The 21,673-nt window shown below is 41.8% G+C and overlaps 1 protein-coding gene across 1 annotated transcript; it reads left to right on the top strand.

Moving 5' to 3' along the window:
• The first annotated feature begins 1,410 nt into the window (after window positions 1-1,410).
• Window positions 1,411-19,843, top strand: LOC121560596 (NACHT, LRR and PYD domains-containing protein 5-like). The gene is made up of 19 exons (XM_045214668.1): window positions 1,411-1,468; window positions 4,291-4,478; window positions 4,735-4,901; window positions 5,153-6,453; window positions 6,559-7,040; window positions 9,684-9,857; window positions 10,461-10,634; window positions 11,274-11,320; window positions 11,457-12,009; window positions 12,530-12,591; window positions 13,200-13,237; window positions 14,534-14,598; window positions 14,731-14,945; window positions 15,134-15,393; window positions 16,003-16,137; window positions 16,265-16,397; window positions 16,500-16,529; window positions 19,029-19,311; window positions 19,817-19,843. The coding sequence occupies exons 2-19, from the start codon at window positions 4,318-4,320 to the stop codon at window positions 19,821-19,823; spliced, it is 4,287 nt and encodes a 1,428-aa protein (XP_045070603.1). The 5' UTR covers window positions 1,411-1,468; window positions 4,291-4,317; the 3' UTR covers window positions 19,824-19,843.
• The last annotated feature ends 1,830 nt before the right edge of the window (window positions 19,844-21,673 follow it).

Below are 21,673 nucleotides of genomic sequence, written 5' to 3'. Positions count from 1 at the left end.
ATATTGTTATTTATTTTGCTAATTTGTACCCCAGTATCTCTATTTGCACATCATCTCTTGCACATCTATCATTCCAGTGTTAATACTAATTGTAATTATTTTGCACTATAGCCTATTTATTGCCTTACCTCCATAACTTGCTACATTTGCACACACTGTATATATATTTATTTCTGTTGTATTTTTGACTTTGTTTTGTTTTACCCCATATGTAACTCTATGTTGTTGTTTTTATCGCACTGCTTTGCTTTATCTTGGCCAGGTCGCAGTTGTAAATGAGAACTTGTTGTCACACCCTGGCTCGGGGACTCATTATGTTGAGCCAGGGTGTGTTCATTCTATGTTTTCTGTTTCTTCGGTGGGTGTTCTAGGTTGTCGATTTTCTATGTTTGCCGGTGTGACTCCCAATCAGAGGCAACGAGTGTCAGCTGTCGGCTGGTCGTCTCTGATTGGGAGCCATATTTAATCTGTCGGTTTTTCCTTTGGTTTTGTGGGTTCTTGTTTCGAGTTAGTTTAGTTTCATCGTGTACTGTCACGTTGTCGTCTTTGTTTGTTTTGATCGTGTTTCACTTATTAAAGAATATGTTTGCTTGCAACGCTGCGCCTTGGTCTACTAAATCCTACGACGATTGTGACACTTGTTCTCAACTGGCTTACCTGGTTAAATAAAGGTTAAATAAAAATAAAATAAAACATTTGTTGTTTTTGCCCTAGAAGTAACACACTTGATTCAACTAATGAACTAATTATCATCAAGCCTTTGATGAGTAGAATCAGATGTGTTGGTGCTAGGGCAAAAACATGTATTTAGTATTTATTAAAATGTTTATCTACCTGCCCAGGGACTACAGTTGGAAACTAGCTAGCTGGCTAAATCTGGCACATTCACAGAAATGTTGAATGATGTGCAGTATCACTGTCAATTACATTTTCAATAAATGAAATTAAAAGGAATGGAATGCATTTATGTGTGTGTGTTTCTGTGAATGTGTTTCGGTCGATCTCTGTGTGTGTGAATGTGTCTTTGATAAGTGTGATTAATTCAATGTAACTTCACATTATAAATAGTCCATTTTTAAATTCATATGCTATACATTACAATAAATAATTTTTGGGGGTTTGCAGAATCATTGTATATCATTGGTTACCCATCCTATCATGTTACCACACAGATATGACCGTCTAGCGTCCTTCTGCCAAACCTGGGTGTTGTCACAGGGCCCTCTCTTGGTAACACCTGCAAAACATCACTAAATCAAATCCTGAAATAAAAATCCACTTTTACTAGATAAAATATGTATTTATGGGCTGAATACTTGCATTAAGTTTATGAAGACTTTACATTACATAAATATATACTATAAACCTATACGTGGTGAACCCGCCCACTGTGTTTAAATAGGAAGTACATTTATAAGGAAATAGAGAAAGAAATGGACACTATCGGTCGAAGAAAAATGTTTCTGAGGTTTGTAGCGTTCTTTTACAATTTGATGTAGAAAAGTGTTTTGTAAAAGTTAGGCCATCGCAGAGAGAGGTGATTTAGGGGGTAAGACATCCGCAGAATTGTTAACTTATTCAAATACTGATTTCAATGTTCAATATGGATCATTTTAGGCTTACTTACATTGTCGCTGGATCATATTGATTATCCTAGTCAATATGAATCAATGTTATATTATAGGCTACAGGGCTATGAGGTAGGGTATGGGCGATTGACTGCACATGATCGTGATATTAGCTTTGCGCTCTTTCAATTACTGGAGAAAGACGTGTATCAGGTAAACTAGTTTCTTTGAAAAAAAAGTCCATCTAGTCAATTCGGCCAAGTAAAAGTGGCGTGCAGCAATGGGCATTGAAACATTTTTTTTTTCTCCCGAGTTCCAAGTTGTTTTGACCACACTGAAGTCGAAAGTCGGAGAGTTCCCAGTTGTTTTGACCACACTGAAGTCGAAAGTCGGAGAGTTCCCAGTTGTTTTGACCACACTGAAGTCGAAAGTCGGAGAGTTCCCAGTTGTTTTGACCACACTGAAGTCGAAAGTCGGAGAGTTCCCAGTTGTTTTGACCGTTTTGACCGTTAAGGTGAGGTGTTGTAAATGTAGTGTAGTCAGTCTGTTAAGGTGAGGTGTTGTAAATGTAGTGTAGTCAGTCTGTTAAGGTGAGGTGTTGTAAATGTAGTGTAGTCACCTCTGTTAAGGTGAGGTGTTGTAAATGTAGTGTAGTCACCTCTGTTAAGGTGAGGTGTTGTAAATGTAGTGTAGTCAGTCTGTTAAGGTGAGGTGTTGTAAATGTAGTGTAGTCAGTCTGTTAAGGTGAGGTGTTGTAAATGTAGTGTAGTCAGTCTGTTAAGGTGAGGTGTTGTAAATGTAGTGTAGTCAGTCTGTTAAGGTGAGGTGTTGTAAATGTAGTGTAGTCAGTCTGTTAAGGTGAGGTGTTGTAAATGTAGTGTAGTCAGTCTGTTAAGGTGAGGTGTTGTAAATGTAGTGTAGTCAGTCTGTTAAGGTGAGGTGTTGTAAATGTAGTGTAGTCACATCTGTTAAGATGAGGTGTTGTAAATGTAGTGTAGTCAGTCTGTTAAGGTGAGGTGTTGGAAATGTAGTGTAGTCAGTCTGTTAAGGTGAGGTGTTGTAAATGTAGTGTAGTCAGTCTGTTAAGGTGAGGTGTTGTAAATGTAGTGACGTCACCTCTTAAGGCGAGGCGTTGTAAATGTCCCAACACAGGAAGTCCATGTATAAGGAAGTAGAGGAATACATGGACGTTATGGGTAGAAGACAAAAACATCGGAGGTTTGTAGCTTTCTTTTACAATTTAATGTAGAAAAGTGTTCTGGAGAAGTTAGGCTATCATAGAGAGACAGATGATTTAGGGGTAAGACATCTACAGAAATGTAAAGTTAATACAATACTGATTTCAACTTTCAAGAATGATAATTTTACTGTACATTGGTGTTGATTCATATTGCTTAGCCTAATCAATATGATCCAATGTGATGTGATGTTATAGGCTACAGGGCTATGAGGTAGGGTATTAATGGTAAAGGCGATTGACATCACATTATCGTGATTATTATCCGTATGTCGAAACTGCGTTAGAAAGACGTGCATCGGAATTATGTAAAGCTGTCACTAAAGAAAATAGTCTGTTTCGACAAGTCAGTCAAGTAAAAATGACGCGCAACAATAGCATAGAAACTATTTAAATGTTGGGATAAATCAAAGTTCAAGTTGAAAATGCTTTCTGGCGACACGGATCAGAAAGGCTGTGGTCCGTTTTGCTCAGTGCTGTACGCTTCATATAACTTGGCCAGCGCACTGTTGCGTAATGTTCCGCATCGTTGTCTGCACACCTGAATACAAGCCCGGGTGCAACGGACGAGATAAACTGTTGGCACCTCATGTGAAGTCAAGCAGTGCATGGGTGTATTCACTAAGGGCACTATTCCAACTTATGAAATTACGCCTTTCCTACCTGGCTAAAATGCTTGGAGAATTAAGTAAAACCACAAGTCCGAATCCCTATCTCCATCCATGGCTCATTTAGGAAAGGACCAATGTTAACTAACTAGCTAGACACCAGAGGACAACAACACAACGAGATGCAACAATTCAAGTTGTTTCTGTCAAAATCCAAGCTGGTTTACCTTGACACCTTTTATTGGTGCACCAGAACCAATCACAGTTGAGCTCGCTCAGTTTAGCTCAACGCTGATTGGCTCATTTCTAATAGTTTTTTAAATCAAAGGCCAAATGCTCGCAGGCTTCCCTTGTCTTCAATGCTACGGGCAACAATGTCATACTTGTTTGGACCAGACAGCATCAGATAGATGGCCTACACATAGAGAGACAGAGGGGCGCTGTTTAGCTCGCTCGGATGCTTTCTCCTGTGAGATACATTCAGCCTCTTGCGAATTAAAGGACAATTATGAAGCAAAGAGAGACGAAAGATACATTATAGCCTGGCTTCCTTTGGTATAGAATAAATACCTGTCAGCTATTTTAACTGTATGTAATGTCTACTTGGTAAATGTTTATAATGTCTGTCAATCTAAGCTGTAACGTCTTTTTAGTTGTGTTTACCCGAGGTAGACTAGCTGTTGTTATGGCGTCAGCTAATGGGGATCCAAGTCAAGTCAAATCAAATCAAATTAATAACATATTGGACTGTGCATGTTTAAATGCAATATGAAATCTCTGTTTGAACTCTGACCACAGACAGTAAAAATGTTGTCATTGTTAATGGTTCTTCAACATTGTTCAGAAATATTGACTGTTCTGTTATTTCTTATTGTAGCTGAGTGAGCTGTGACTTACATCTAAAATGAGTCTCTCTGGGGAGAGAGAGGAGGGGACCACTGCCTCTAAAATGAGTCTCTCTGGGGAGAGAGAGGAGGGGACCACTGCCTCTAAAATGAGTCTCTCTGGGGAGAGAGAGGAGGGGACCACTGCCTCTAAAAAGACTCAAGACACCAGTTCTAAGAGGTAAGAGATTAATTGTAAAATATACAGTTCTCTTAAAAATATCAAACTAATGAAGAGAAAAGTGTTCACAAATTACATCAAATGTAGGCCTATATCATTTATTGAAAAGTCCCCAAACCGATTTACCAATTGCAGACTGTAGCTTTATAAAGAAACATCAGGACTTCTATGAGTTCAGCTATACAGTTGTTGAAATGATGTAGATGAGGTACTGATGAGATATTGATGAGGTGATCTGCCTCCCTGTTTTGTTCAGTGTCCAGAAGCCCAGAGCAGAGTCACCTGCCCCCAGCCTGCTATCAATGAAGAGTGATCAGCCACCTGCTTTCAGCCAGGAACCATTACCAGATGACAATAAGGAAGTGGAGAGTTTGGACAGTGAGGATGCATTAAAGATCACACACAACCTTCTGGACAGAAGAAGTAAGACTGTGTTTCATACAATATTACAAAGAACGGGACAAAGGCCCCTCTAAAACACACACACACACACACACACACACACACACACACACACACACACACACACACACACACACACACACACACACACACACACACACACACACACACACACACACACACACACACACACACACACACACACACACACACACACACACACACACACACACATGCACTTATGAGTCCCAACTCTCATTGTTTTCCTACAGGTCAAACTCTTCTGACAGTCCAACAAGACATTAAGGCTAAACTGAAACACAAGTATCAACACATATCTGAAGGAATTGGACACCATGGAAACCAAAGTCTGTTAAAGGACATCTACACAGAGCTCTACATCACAGAGGGTGGAAGTGGAGGGGTCAATAATGAACATGAGGTGAGACAGATAGAGATGACATCCAAGAAACAAACCACACAAGAGACACCAATCAAATGCAACGACATCTTCAAGCCTTTAGCTGGACAAGACAAACCTATCAGAACTGTGCTGACAAAAGGAATCGCTGGCATTGGAAAAACAGTCTCTGTGCAGAAGGTCATCCTTGACTGGGCAGAGGGAAAAGCAAATCAGGACGTTCATTTCATGTTTCCTCTTCCTTTCCGTGATCTGAACCTGAAAAAGGACCAATACAGTCTGATGCAACTTCTTTCCCACTACTTCTCAGAGCTGAAAGAGATTGACAGCATTGAAGATGGTGAAACCAAAACTGTTTTCATTTTTGATGGTCTGGATGAGTGTCGACTTCCTCTAGACTTCAAAAACAATGAGAGGTGCTGTGATGTCACGAAGCCAACCTCAGTGGACGTGCTGCTGACAAACCTCATCAAGGGGAATCTGCTTCCCTCTGCTCTCCTCTGGATAACCTCACGGCCTGCAGCAGCCAATCAGATCCCTCCTGAGTGTGTTGACCAGGTGACAGAGGTACGAGGGTTCAATGATCCACAGAAGGAGGAGTACTTCAGGAAGAAAATCACAGATCAGAATCTGGCCAATGAAATCATCAAACACATGAAGACATCAAGGAGCCTCCACATCATGTGCCACATGCCAGTCTTCTGTTGGATATCAGCCACTGTCCTTGAGATGATGCTGAAAGAGGCAGAGAAGGATGAAGTCCCCAAAACTCTGACCCAGATGTTCACACACTTCACGCTCATCCAAATCATTGTGAAGAACAAGAAGTACAACAAAGCCACAGAGACAAACCCAAAGGAACTGTCTCAGTCAGACAAAGAGATGATCCTGAAACTGGCAAAGCTGGCTTTCCAACAGCTGCAGAAGGGCAACCTGATCTTCTATGAGGAGGACCTGAGAGAGTGTGGCCTTGATGTCACAGAGGCATCAGAGTACTCAGCATTGTGTACAGAGATCTTTAAAGAAGAATCTGGGCTGTACCAAGAGAAGGTCTACAGCTTTGTGCATCTGAGCATTCAGGAGTTTCTAGCAGCAGTGCATGCTTTAGAATCATGTCTGGACAAGAAGGAAAATGTTTTCCCCCACAAAGCAGTCACTAGTGATAGTGATGATGATTCCTCTGACGATGACTATGATGAAGCAGCCACTCCAACCCTACTCCAAAATGTCATCACACAACAGGACAGAGACATGAAGTCAGACCCGTTGTATGACTTACACAGGAGAGCAGTGGACCAGGCCTTGAAGAGTGAGAATGGACACCTGGACCTGTTCCTCCGCTTCCTTCTGGGCCTCTCACTGGAGTCCAATCAGAATCTGTTACGAGGCCTTCTGACACAGACAGGAAGTACAACACAGAGCAATGAGGAAACAGTTGAGAGAACAGTCAGGTACCTTTCAGACAAGATCGAATGGGAATCCTCACCAGAAAGGATCATCAACTTGTTCCACTGTCTGAATGAACTTGGTGCCAACTCTCTAGTTGAAGAAATGCAAACCTCCCTGCGATCAGGAACTCTTTCAGAAACAGACCTAAAACCTGACCAATGTTCAGCCCTGGCCTACCTGTTACTGATGTCAGAGGAGGTGCTGGAGGAGTTTGACCTGAAGACATACACCACATCAGAGGAAGGTTATCAGAGGTTAATGCCGGTAGTGAATACCTGCAGGAGAGCACTGTAAGTTCTGCTATTGAGTTGATGTATACAGTATCATTATTCTGAAGGATTTGTATATCTAACAGATGATCTCCTCTCTCCAGACTGGATCACTGTGACCTCACATATGAACCCTGTGAGACTCTGGCTTCAGCTCTGCAGACACCAAACTCCCCTCTGAGAGAACTGGACCTCAGCTACAATGACCTGGGAGACAGAGGAGTGGAGCTGCTCTGTATTGGACTAACCAGTCCACTCTGCAACATACAGACACTAGTGTGAGTTAAATATCTTCAGTATCCACTGTGAATGTTTATATATTATGTATGTAGTTAGTATGTGTATGTTTTTAACATTATTTGAACGTCTTGGTAAATATGCAGAAACATACATAAAATGTGATAAATATATCAAACTAAGGTTAAATGTCTTGAGTGAGTTAGTATGTTTTTGACATTGGTTAATCATGTGTCCTTCTGTTATTGTCTTAATGCATCTCATTATTCTTAAAGCTTTGCATATTTAACAGTGTATCACTATATCTCCTCTCTCCAGACTGGCTGGCTGTAAACTCACATATGAATCCTGTGAGACTCTGGCTTCAGCTCTGCAGACACCAAACTCCCCCCTGAGAGAACTGGACCTCAGCTACAATGACCTGGGAGACAGAGGAGTGGAGCTGCTCTGTGTTGGACTAACCAGTTCACTCTGCAACATACAGACACTAGTGTGAGTTAAATATCTTCATTATCCACTGTGAGTGTTTAAGAATAATAATAATAATATGCCATTTAGCAGACTCTTTTATCCAAAGCGACTTACAGTCATGCGTGCATACATTTTTGTGTATGGGTGGTCCCGGGGATCGAACCCACTACCTTGGCGTTACAAGCGCCGTGCTCTACCAGCTGAACAAGAAACTATATACTGAACAAGAATATAAACGCAACATGCAACAATTTGAAAGGTTTTACTTAGTTACAGTTCATATGAGGAAATCAGTCAATTGAAATAAATTCATTAGGCCCTAATCTATGGATTTTACATAAATGGGAATTCAGATATGCATCTGTTGGTCACAGATACCTTAAAAAAAAGTATGGGTGTGTATCAGAAAACCAGTCCGTATCTGGTGTGACCACCATTTGCCTCATGCAGCGCGACACGTCTCCTTCACATAGAGTTGATCAGGCTGTTGATTGTGGCCTGTGGAATGTTGTCCCACTCCTCTTCAATGGCTGTGCGAAGTTGCTGAAAACTTCCGGGAATTGGAAGACGCTGTCGTACACGTCGATCCAGAGCATCCCAAACATACATGTCTGGTGAGTATGCAGTCCATGGAAGAACTGGGACATTTTCAGCTTCCAGGAATTGTATACAGATCCTTGCGACATGGGGCCGTGCATTATCATGCTGAAACATGAGGTGATGGCGGCAGATGAATGGCACGACAATGGGCCTCAGGATCTCATCACAGTATCTCTGTGCATTCAAATTGCCATCGATAAAATGTGATTTTGTTCATTGTCCGTAGCTTATGCCGGCCCATACCATAACCCCACCGCCACCATGGGGCACTCTGTTCACAACGTTGACATCAGCAAACCGCTCGCCCACACAATGCCATCACGACGCCATAAACGCTTTCTGCCATCTTCCCGGTACAGTTGAAACCGGGATTCATCCGTGAAGAGCACACTTCTCCAGTGTGTCAGTGGCCATCGAAGGTGAGCATTTGCCCACTGAAGGCGGTTACGACGCTGAACTGCAGTCAGTTTTAGACCCTGGTGAGGATGACGAGCACGCAGATGAGCTTCCCTGAGAAGGTTTCTGACTGTTTGTGCAGAACTTTTTCGGTTGTGAAAACCCACAGTTAAATCAGCTGTCCTGGTGGCTTGTCTCAGACCATCCTGCAGGTGAAGAAGCCGGATGTGGAGGTCCTGGGCTGGCGTGGTTACATGTGGTCTGCGGTTGTGAGGCCGGCAGGATGTACTGCCAAATTCTCTAAAATGATGTTGGAGGCGGTTTATGGTAGAGAAATTAACATGAAATTCTCTAGCAACAGCTCTGGTGGACATTCCTGCAGTCATCATGCCAATTGCACGCTCCCTCAAAACTTGACACATCTGTGGCATTGTGTTGTGTGACAAAACTGTACATTTCAGAGTGGCCTTTTATTGTCCCCAGCACAAGGTGCACCTGTGTAATGATCATGCAGATTAATCAGCTTCTTGATATACCACACCTGTCAGGTGAATGGATTATCTTAACAAAATGTATTATCTTAACAAAGGAGAAATGCTCACTAACAGGGATCTAAACAAATTTATGCACAACATTTGAGAGAAATAAGCTTTTGTGCGTATGGAACATATCTGGGATCTTTTATTTCAGCTCATGAAATGTGGGACCAACACTTTACATGTTGGGTTTATATTTCTGTTCAGTATAGTTAGTATGTGTATGTTTTTAACATTATTTTAACATTTTTGGGACATATCCAGAAACATACATAACATATATAAAATTAAGGTAAATATCTTGAGTGAGTTAGTATGTTTTTAACATTGGTTAATCATGTGTCCTTCTGTTATTGTCTTAATGCATCTCATTATTCTTAAAGCTTTGCATATTTAAGTGTATCAACATATCTCCTCTCTCCAGACTGTCTGGCTGTAAACTCACATATGAATCCTGTGAGACTCTGGCTTCAGCTCTGCAGACACCAAACTCCCCCCTGAGAGAACTGGACCTCAGCTACAATGACCTGGGGGACAGAGGAGTGGAGCTGCTCTGTGTTGGACTAACCAGTCCACTCTGCAACATACAGACACTAGTGTGAGTTAACTATCTTCAGTATGAGTTATTATGTGGATGTTTTAAACATTTGTTAATCATGTGCTCTTCTGCCTTCTAGTCTAGGTCAGTGTGGTCTGACAGAGGGTTGCTGTTCAGATCTGGCCTCAGTCCTGAGTTCACCCAACTCACAACTGAAACAACTGGAGCTGAGAGACAATGACCTGCAGGACTCAGGAGTTACACTGCTGTCTGCTGGACTGGAGGATCCAGACTGTAAACTACACACACTGGGGTATGTACAGCTGTTTCAGTCAGGTCGGTACTGAGCTGAGTTACACTGCCCTCTGCTGGACTGGAGGATCCAGACTGTAAACTACACACACTGGGGTATGTACAGCTGTTTCAGTCAGGTCGGCACTGAGCTGAGTTACACTGCCCTCTGCTGGACTGGAGGATCCAGACTGTAAACTACACACACTGGGGTATGTACAGCTGTTTCAATCAGGTCGGTACTGAGCTTAGTAAAACAAATACTCTGAAAATCTAATGTTTCATGACAATGTTTGTGTCAAAATTATGGGTGTCCTACAAGATGATTGACACCAGTCCACCAACCTAGACAGCTGTTGTGTCTCTCTGTAGGCTGTCTGGCTGTCTGGTCACAGAGGAGGGCTGTGCTGCTCTGTCTTCAGCTCTGAGGTCAAACCCCTCCCACCTGAAAGAGCTGGACCTGAGCTACAATCACCCAGGAGACTCTGCAGGGGGACTGCTTTCAGCTGCTCTGGTGGATCCCACAGATAAACTGATGAAGCTGAAGTAAGTCAGAATAGATGTCCTAATAGTGTGAGCAGTGGTTGTGTCCTATGTAGTGTAGTAGGTTCAGTAACATGAGGACATGATGGTAGAATACAGGGGACGTTTACCCAGCAGGCTTAGCACTCCAACACAGCATACATCATAACCACATGAATACTCTTCTTCTGCATCTCTGATATCCTGTTGGAATTGAACTCTGTTCTGTATGCAGTAGGTAGGATAGAATACCTGTATTTCTCTAGTAATGAATTGTACTCTGTTCTGTATGCAGTATGTAGGATAGAATACCTGTATTTCTCTAGTAATTAATTGTACTCTGTTCTGTATGCAGTATGTAGGATAGAATACCTGTATGTCTCTAGTAATGAATTGTACTCTGTTCTGTATGCAGTATGTAGGATAGAATACCTGTATGTATCTAGTAATGAATTGTACTCTGTTCTGTATGCAGTATGTAGGATAGAATAACTGTATGTCTCTAGTATTGAATTGTACTCTGTTCTGTATGCAGTAGGTAGGGTAGAATACCTGTATTTCTCTAGTAATGAACTTGGATAGTGCACCAGAACACAACAATATGGTTTAAATGTTGACTGCTTTATTAGGTCTTTGTCAGTCAATAACCTGTTTCTCCTACAGGGTGGATCATGGTGGAGAGTTCAGGCTGAAACCAGGGCTGAGGAAATGTAAGTCTCTTCAATCCTAATTAACTACATATTCAGAACTACAGTTACATAGTAACTAATCAATACTTGTTCTCTACCTACAAAACAACATTTTATATGAAGATGTGGTTTGATTAAACTCTCCTTTTGTCTACAGATGCCTGTCATCTCACCCTGGACCCAAATACAGCAAACCCATACCTGATACTGTCTGAGGGGAACAGGAAGGTGACACGGGTGGAGGAGAAGCAGCATTATGAAGACCATCCAGACAGATTTGACCATGATTCCCAAGTTCTCTGCAGAGAAGGCTTATCTGGATCTCGTTATTACTGGGAGGTGGAGAGGGATGGTGGCATTTCTCACATTGGTGTGGTGTACAAAGGAATGCAGAGGAAGGGAGTGATGGACAGTTGGATTGGAGGCAACAGGAAGTCCTGGAGTTTAGTCTGCTCTGACAGTGGATATGACTTTTACCATGCTGGAGTCGGCAGATCCATCCCTGGTCCTGTTTCTAACAGAGTTGGAGTGTATCTGGACTGGCCAGCTGGTACTTTGTCCTTCTATAGTGTGTCCTCCTCTGGTACACTGACACACCTTTACACAGAACACACCACATTCACTGAACCCCTCTATCCTGGGTTTGGGTTTGAGGATTATTCCTCCTCCTCAGTGACCCTGTGTCAGATAGATGACCAACACATTCAAAGGTGAGTCATGACAATGTTTTATCATGTGTTTTCCTCTGGAATCATTCCTACAATTAGATTAGTAGTGGTGTGTTTTAATGTGTTCTGTTGGACCTACAGACAGTTAGATTAGTAGTGGTGGTGTGTTTTAATGTGTTCTGTTGGACCTACAGACAGTTAGATTAGTAGTGGTGTGTTTTAATGTGTTCTGTTGGACCTACAGACAGTTAGATTAGTAGTGGTGTGTTTTAATGTGTTCTGTTGGACCTACAGACAGTAACTCATGATACCGGGTGACATCACGTCTCTAGGGGCTTTCATCAAGATAAGCAATGTCACCTGTAATGTCACCATCAGTATTGACTCCATGGAAGTTGACATAGTGTTATGTCACATTTGGCAATGCACCCTACATAGGGAGCTGTTCTGTCACCCTTTATACACCCTTAGTATTGCTTATGAAGACTGTATGTATGCTATATAAAGCCTTTATAAGTTGTATTTAGTTTAATCACAGTCTATCCATCTGCTTTCCCAACAGCAGAGACCATGGTGGAGAGTGTTGTATCAAGCCTGGACCTGAGAACACCAGAGACCAGATATGTGAGTGTTAACTGATAAATGTTTTAAAATCAAAATACGATTAAAGCGTTCTTGAGTCCCAGGCAAGGAACACAATCACGATCTATTTGGTCAAAACAAACTTAAAGGTAGAGTCAGCAATATGATGTAGATGCACAAAGTAAACATCATAGTGGGTAAACTTCTACAACAACTAAGGGCGTTGGAGCACGATGCTAAACTCCTCTGTTTTGGTCCCGTGGCTACCACGCTATAAGAGAGTGAAGAGAACCCCGTGCACCTGGGCAGATACTGTGTGAGAGAGAAGTCAGGCATCTTGCTCATCACAATATCTGCGGTGCTGCTCGCACAACATCATTTAGCTGACTCTACCTTTAAGCTCTCATCCTGGGATCTACCAGAAATCAGGCCCCCAACATCTCCAAAACATGGACCAGAACCATGTTGTTTCCTGCTTCCACAAACATTCATTAATATAACACTAATGTCAGATTATGGTATGATAATGAGTGTACATTCTGAGACTGTTGCTCACTTACATTCATTTTTATTACAAGTCTGTTTAATATTTATTAATTCATTATTACGTGAGATTGTCAGTTTTAAATAACAACTACTTTTGACTTCAGGGATTCCTCAGAGCTGTAAGACTTGTGACCATGTTGAGGTAAGTCATAATGTCAATTCTCACTTTTACATACCTTCAGGAGTCAGGCACAGTCTGAAAGCCAGGTGTGTACTGACCAACCATTCATACTGGGATATAGACAGTCCTGTGTTCTGCTTTAGTAATATAAACACAGTCTGAAAGCCAGGTGTGTAGTGACCAACCATTCATACTGGGATATAGACAGTCCTGTGTTCTGCTTTAGTAATATAAACACAGTCTGAAAGCCAGGTGTGTACTGACCAACCATTCATACTGGGATATAGACAGTCCTGTGTTCTGCTTTAGTAATATAAACACAGTCTGAAAGCCAGGTGTGTACTGACCAACCATTCATACTGGGATATAGACAGTCCTGTGTTCTGCTTTAGTAATATATCCACAGTCTGAAAGCCAGGTGTGTACTGACCAACCATTCATACTGGGATATAGACAGTCCTGTGTTCTGCTTTAGTAATATAAACACAGTCTGAAAGCCAGGTGTGTACTGACCAACCATTCATACTGGGATATAGACAGTCCTGTGTTCTGCTTTAGTAATATATACACAGTCTGAAAGCCAGGTGTGTACTGACCAACCATTCATACTGGGATATAGACAGTCCTGTGTTCTGCTTTAGTAATATAAACACAGTCTGAAAGCCAGGTGTGTACTGACCAACCATTCATACTGGGATATAGACAGTCCTGTGTTCTGCTTTAGTAATATAAACACAGTCTGAAAGCCAGGTGTGTACTGACCAACCATTCATACTGGGATATAGACAGTCCTGTGTTCTGCTTTAGTAATATAAACACAGTCTGAAAGCCAGGTGTGTACTGACCAACCATTCATACTGGGATATAGACAGTCCTGTGTTCTGCTTTAGTAATATAAACACAGTCTGAAAGCCAGGTGTGTACTGACCAACCATTCATACTGGGATATAGACAGTCCTGTGTTCTGCTTTAGTAATATAAACACAGTCTGAAAGCCAGGTGTGTACTGACCAACCAATCATACTGGGATATAGACAGTCCTGTGTTCAGGATTTTAACTGCTGTCATATTTTGTCATTAGACAGTTTAATTGGATCAATCGCCAGCATTCCATGTAACATTGAATAAATACATTCGATAAATTACTTTGTTCATTTAATGGGCCAGTTTCCCGGACAAAGATTAAGCCTAGTCTTAGACCTTAAATAACTTTCTATTGAAACTTCTATTGATCATGCTTTAAGTCTAGCACTAGACTCAATCTGTGTCCAGGAAATTGGCCCCATATGTATAACTGACATGCTTGTCCTTGTTCAGGACTCCACACACTGGCTTCAGATTGAACCCTTGACTTCCACTGTCCAGGGAGTGACAATGTTCAGGTAAAATAACTACTTTTAACATTTCATTCCACTTGCTAGTGTATTTCCCCATTACCTTTGGGAATAGGCTTCTAATCCAACCTCTCCATTTGACGATTGACCCTCTCTACCATATCTTGTTGTTGCCCTCAGGCACAGGACACCCAAAGGGCGTTATGAGTGCACAGTGTCTGGGCTCCGCTGGGTGTGTGACAGAGATGTCATTCTGAAGTATCACTTCAGGAACTGGGAACCCTACAGTCACCTTCTGAAAGACATGCAGTACGGACAAGGTGGTCCATTGCTGGACATCACTATGGAGTTAGGTGAACTGGAGGAAGTTCATCTGCCACACTTTGTCTGTTTAGGTAAAAGCATATAGACATAGTATTCAGAAAGACATTTCCATGTAACTGAGTTTCACTTCCTGAATGAATAAATGAATATTCTGGGAGTTTGAGTTTACTGTGATCTGATACTGCATATTCTTTGTGTTTTAGTTGGATGAATAATATAATATTTGTCTTTCTGTCTCCTTTTTTATTGTGTTGTTCAGGGACCAACCCTTCCCTGAGGAATGAGATGAAGATTCTTCATGTAGAGGAACATGGAGTGTCTGTTGAGGAAGTGCATGAGGTCACCAGATTCCATGCCAAAATTCTCCATCCCAAGTTCTCAGCTATCGCTGTTATACTGAGCTATATCTTTTTTTGGAACGTAGATGTCCACTGTGACGTGGTCCTCTATATGGCAGTAAAAAAGGCAACAGTAATTTCACGGCTGTACATGCTCCTCAGAAACTCCAGTCAGAAAGAGGTGAGGCACCATCATTGAAGTGACAACAGTATGTTGAAACTTACTAAAGGAAAGCTGATAGTTTGTTGAAAATCTATAGATTACAAAGACAACATGCAGCTCTGTGAGAAATCTATTTCTGTCTCATTCATTTGAAGAGCCAGTAGACGGCACTCTTCTCTCTGTTCGAAGGAGAACCCAATGCCCCGGGGCAGTGAAGGGGACATTGCCCCGTGTAAGGTGCTGTCTTTCGCATGGGACGTTAAACATGTTTCCTGACGCTCTGTGGTCACTAAAGATCCCATGGCACTTATCGTAAGAGTAGGGGTGTTAACCCCGGTGTCCTGGCTAAATTCACTATCTGGCCCTCATACCATCACGGCCACCTAATCATCCCCAGCTTCCAATTGGCTCATTCATCCCCTTTCCCCTGTAACACTTCCCGATGTCGTTGCTGTAAAATAGACTCTCTTCTCAGTCAATTACCTGGTAAAATAAGGGTAAAATAAATAAAAAATAGTGTACACATTTTTTTGATGTTGACAAAAAAGGATTGCTCAGTGAGCTGCATGTTGTGTGAATTATTAGACTACATTGTTCAGACTAACTACTACACTGCTCATTTTGTAGGCTGTTCGGGACCGGGAGAAGAATCAGGTGTCCCAAGGATATTCAGAATTTCTGCTGTCAAGTCCAAACGGGTCCTTAAAGCTGAACAGTTGGTTTGCAGTCAAGAATCCCCATTCCTCCTCCATCTATCCAGAGGTGCAGTTTTAGCAGGCTGAGGACATGAATCTGTCATATAATATATTAATAACTGGAATATCATTCTATTTCTTTCTCTCTTTCTCTGTCTGTTGTCTCAATCGTTGCACCATATGACCTTCTACAGAAGATTCAGCTGTTACCTGCAGACACCACACCAAGCTGTTGTAAGATGGTTATGAGAAACACAGGGGTTGACATTGAGATGGAGTTAATCGGGGATGATGAGAGGACAGTATGGAAATCAGTGGTATCAAAAGGTAAGAAATACTATACATGAACAGTATGTCAATCATAAATGTCCTTTTCTTACAGATGCTATTAAAATGTTTTTATGATGTTTTCTCTTGTTTGTCTTTTAGATGAATACAGCAAAGACTCTCATCCAATAGGTACGTTTGTTTTTGTGGACGAGGTTTATAAAACGGGTTATAGAGCGAACGTCTCTTCAAGTTGTGATGAAGGACACTGATGAAGACCTTCATGAGTCATGTTCAGTGGGGTGATGAAGACCTTCATGAGTCATGTTCAGTGGGGTGATGAAGGTCTTCATGAGTCATGTTCAGTGGGGTGATGAAGGTCTTCATGAGTCATGTTCAGTGGGGTGATGAAGGTCTTCATGAGTCATGTTCAGTGGGGTGATGAAGATCTTCATGAGTCATGTTCAGTGGGGTGATGAAGGTCTTCATGAGTCATGTTCAGTGGGGTGATGAAGGTCTTCATGAGTCATGTTCAGTGGGGTGATGAAGGTCTTCATGAGTCATGTTCAGTGGGGTGATGAAGGTCTTCATGAGTCATGTTCAGTGGGGTGATGAAGGTCTTCATGAGTCGTGTTCAGTGGGGTGATGAAGACCTTCATGAGTCGTGTTCAGTGGGGTGATGAAGGTCTTCATGAGTCATGTTCAGTGGGGTGATGAAGGTCTTCATGAGTCATGTTCAGTGGGGTGATGAAGGTCTTCATGAGTCATGTTCAGTGGGGTGATGAAGATCTTCATGAGTCATGTTCAGTGGGGTGATGAAGGTCTTCATGAGTCATGTTCAGTGGGGTGATGAAGGTCTTCATGAGTCATGTTCAGTGGGGTGATGAAGGTCTTCATGAGTCATGTTCAGTGGGGTGATGAAGGTCTTCATGAGTCATGTTCAGTGGGGTGATGAAGGTCTTCATGAGTCGTGTTCAGTGGGGTGATGAAGACCTTCATGAGTCGTGTTCAGTGGGGTGATGAAGGTCTTCATGAGTCATGTTCAGTGGGGTGATGAAGACCTTCATGAGTCATGTTCAGTGGGGTGATGAAGGTCTTCTTGAGTCATGTTCAGTGGGGTGATGAAGACCTTCATGAGTCGTGTTCAGTGGGGTGATGAAGGTCTTCATGAGTCGTGTTCAGTAGTGTGTAATGCTACAGAACATTCAGACAGAAACCCAGTGCCTTGCAAAAGTATCTGCATCACATTTTATTGTGTTACAAAGCGGGATTAAAGGGGATTTAATTGTCATTTTATGTCAACAATCTACACAAAATACTCAAATGTCAAAGTGGAAGAATATTTATATATATATATTTGGATTGATAGAAATGAAATAGCTCCCTGAGTCAATACATGTTAGAAACACCTTGGCAGCCATTACAGCTGGGAGTCTTCTTGGGTAAGTCTCTAAGAGCTTTCCACACCTGGATTGTACAATATTAGCCCATTATTCTTTTCATAATTCTTCAAGCTCTGTCAAGATGTTGGGGATCGTGGCTAGACTGCAGTTTTCAAGTCTTACCATTGATTTTCAAGCAGGTTTAAGTCAAAACTGTAACTCGGCCACTCAGGAACATTCACTGTCTTCTTGGTAAGCAACTCCAGCGTAGATGTGGCCTTGTGTTGTAGGTTATTGTCCTGCTGAAAGGTGAATTCCTCTCCCAGTGTCTGGTGAAAAGTAGACTGAAGCAGGTTTTCCTCTTGGATTTAGTCTGTTCTTAGCTCCATCCCGTTTCTTTTTATCCTGAAAAACTCCTCAGTATTGTCAAGTATACCCATAACATGATGCAGCCACCACCGTGCTTGAAAATAAGGAGGCAAGAGGCAAAAAATGTTGGATTTGCCCCAAACATGAGGCTTTGCATTTAGGCCAAAAAGTGGATTCCTTTGCCGTTTCCTTTTGCAGTATTACTTTAGTACCTTGTTGCAGATAAGATGCATGTTTTGGAATATTTTTATTCTGTATATTTGTGTTATTTTAAGTCATTATTGTGGAGTCACTACAATGTTGTTGATCCATCCTCAGTTTTCTCCCGTCACAGACATTGAACTCTGTAGCTGTTTTAAAATCACCAATGGCCTCATGGTGACATCACTAAGCAGTTTCCTTCCTGTCCTGCAGCTCAGTTCAGAAGGACGACTGCATCTTTGATGTGTCTGGGTGGTTTAATACATCACCCACAGGATAATTATTAACTTGACCATGCTTAAAGAGATATTCAATGTCTGATGTGTTATTGTTACCCATCTACCAATCACTGCCCTTCTTTATGAGGCTTTCTAAAAGATCCCTGGTCTTTGTATATAGTTGAATCTGTGCTTGAAATGCGATACTTGACTGAGGGACCTTCCAGATGTTGAATGTATGGGGGACAAGTCCACTTTGACATTAGATTATTCTGAGTAGATTGTTGATAAAACATTAATAATCTATTTTCAATGACTTCTCAATAAACCTAATAGGAAAAATTATTATTTCAATTTTTTATTTTAAATTGACTGACTTTAATTGGAATTGACCACAACCCTGGAGTCGGCTCTATACAAGAAATGACTATCAGAGGAATGATAACTGGAGAGACTGGAAGATGTAGAAACATCTGCTGTTAACCCTAAAGCCATATTAATTTAATTTACCCCCCCTTCAGCATTAACAGTCCCTGACATTCCTGCTGAGGAGTTTCTGAAGAAACACTGGGCTAAACTAATTCAGCGAACCAAAAACTCAATGCCAATAGCAGATGATCTGTGGTCAAAGAACATGATTGGTGAAGAAGAGCACTCCAGAATAACAGCTGAAACAACTGAACAGGACCGAATGAGAAAACTACTGAAAGCAGTCATCCCCAAAGGACCAGAAGTGACGGGAGCTTGTCTCAAAGCTCTCGTTGAACATGAAAACCATCTTGTTAAGGACTTGAGTGAATCTGGGTAAGACAGTTTTCATTGCTCCCTCCCTTAAATATGTGTAATGATTAAATATAGGTCAAATAAAAACACAGCTACCCAGATCAAATAGGAACTGTTTTTCCAGAATGGAAGCATGTTTTAGTGTTTCTGTCTGTAATAAATGACTGTTATCTTATTGTAGTTACATCATAGGACCATCACATCATCATCACATCATTATCTCAGGTGGAACTCCTCCTTCTCCTCCATACTTTCTGATCTCTCTCTTCCCTTCTCCTCCATACTTTCTGATCTCTCTCTTCCCTTCTCCTCCATACTTTCTGATCTCTCTCTTCCCTTCTCCTCCATACTTTTTGATTTCTCTTCCCTTCTCCTCCATACTTTCTGATCTCTCTCTCCCCTTCTCCTCCATACTTTCTGATCTCTCTTCTTTCCTTCTCCTCCATACTTTCTGATCTCTCTCTTCCCATCTCCTCCATACTTTCTGATCTCTCTCTTCCCTTCTCCTCCATCCTCTTTCTTATAGAACCTAATCTGAAGACGCTGAGGCCTGTCTCCTAGTCTGTGGACTAAGACACTTCTTCACCTAATCTGAAGACGCTGAGGCCTGTCTCCTAGTCTGTGGACTAAGACACTTCTTCACCTAATCTGAAGCCGCTGAGGCCTGTCTCCTAGTCTGTGGACTAAGACACTTCTTCACCTAATCTGAAGCCGCTGAGGCCTGTCTCCTAGTCTGTGGACTAAGACACTTCTTCACCTAATCTGAAGATGCTGAGGCCTGTCTCCTAGTCTGTGGACTAAGACACTTCTTCACCTGATCTGAAGATGCTGAGGCCTGTCTCCTAGTCTGTGGACTAAGACACTTCTTCACCTAATCTGAAGATGCTGAGGCCTGTCTCCTAGTCTGTGGACTAAGACACTACTTCACCTAATCTGAAGACGCTGAGGCCTGTCTCCTAGTCTGTGGACTAAGACACTTCTTCACCTAGGAATGTATTTTGTGTGTGTGTGTGTCTTTGTATATAATGTGTGTGAGTTGGTCTCTGATTACTGTGATTAGTTCAATGTAACGTCATATACTATACATTATAATCAGTCTGTTTTGGGTTTGCAGAATCATTGTATATCATTGGTTTTCCATCCTATCATGTTACCACACAGATGTGACTGTCTAGCTCAGCGGTTCCCAAACTTTCCCATTCTGGAGACCATCAAATCACCGTCCAAAGCTCTTGAGGACCACCATTCACGGAGTCGCTGTTCTTTTTTCACATCAAATATATTGCCGGTCAAATTCTATCAATAGATGAGAATGTAACAAAGCCTGTAAAGGTCTATTATTTTTATTATCAAATCAAATCAAATTTTATTGGTCACATGCGCCGAATACAACAAGTGCAGACATTACAGTGAAATGCTTACTTACAGCCCTTAACCAACAGTGCGTTTATTTTAAACAAAAAAAGTAAGAATAAAACAACAACAAAAAAAGTGTTGAGAAAAACAAAGAGCAGAAGTAAAATAAAGTGACAGTAGGGAGGCTATATATACAGGGGGGTACCGGTGCAGAGTCAATGTGCGGGGGCACCGGCTAGTTGAGGTAGTTGAGGTAATATGTACATGTGGGTAGAGTTAAAGTGACTATGCATACATACTTAACAGAGTAGCAGCAGCGTAAAAAGGATGGGGTGGGGGGGCAGTGCAAATAGTCCGGGTAGCCATGATTAGCTGTTCAGGAGTCTTATGGCTTGTGGGTAGAAGCTGTTGAGAAGTCTTTTGGACCTAGACTTGGCACTCCGGTACCGCTTGCCGTGCGGTAGCAGAGAGAACAGTCTATGACTAGGGTGGCTGGAGTCTTTGACAATTTTGAGGGCCTTCCTCTGACACCGCCTGGTATAGAGGTCTTGGATGGCAGGGAGCTTTGCCCCAGTGATGTACTGGGCCGTACGCACTACCCTCTGTAGTGCCTTGCGGTCAGAGGCCAACTAGTTGCATTGTGAAAAGGAATGTAAAATTGCTTATAATACCATTAATACTCCCAACTGTTATTATTTTTGAATAATAAAATACTACAATCTAAAAAATAATTGAGGACCACCTGCACCACCCCCCAAGGACCACAGGTTGGGAACCACTGGTCTGGAGTCCTTCTGCCAAACCTGGTTGTTGTGTCACACTGCCCCCTCCTGGTAGCACTGCAAAACATCACCTTTTTAAATACAAAATGTAATTTCAGTTTTACTAGATAGAATCTTAACCTATAGGCTGAATACTTGTATTAAGTGTATGAAGACTTTACATGAACCTATGGGTGTTGAATCCTCCCACTGTGTTGAAACAGGAAGTCCATTTATAATGAAGTAGAGGAACGGGTCCACCTCTG

This window comes from Coregonus clupeaformis, unplaced genomic scaffold (assembly GCF_020615455.1).
Source record: "Coregonus clupeaformis isolate EN_2021a unplaced genomic scaffold, ASM2061545v1 scaf0294, whole genome shotgun sequence".
Classification (NCBI taxonomy): Eukaryota; Metazoa; Chordata; class Actinopteri; order Salmoniformes; family Salmonidae; genus Coregonus; species Coregonus clupeaformis.
This window is presented reverse-complemented; position numbering and strand designations above follow the sequence as displayed.

Coding starts and splice junctions, on each gene's coding strand:
- LOC121560596 (XM_045214668.1), top strand. CDS start 4,318: ATGAGTCTCTCTGGGGAGAGAGAGGAGGGGACCACTGCCTCTAAAATG. Junction 4,902..5,152: donor CAACCTTCTGGACAGAAGAA/GTAAGACTGTGT, acceptor GTTTTCCTACAG/GTCAAACTCTTCTGACAGTC. Junction 16,398..16,499: donor GAAATCAGTGGTATCAAAAG/GTAAGAAATACT, acceptor TTTGTCTTTTAG/ATGAATACAGCAAAGACTCT.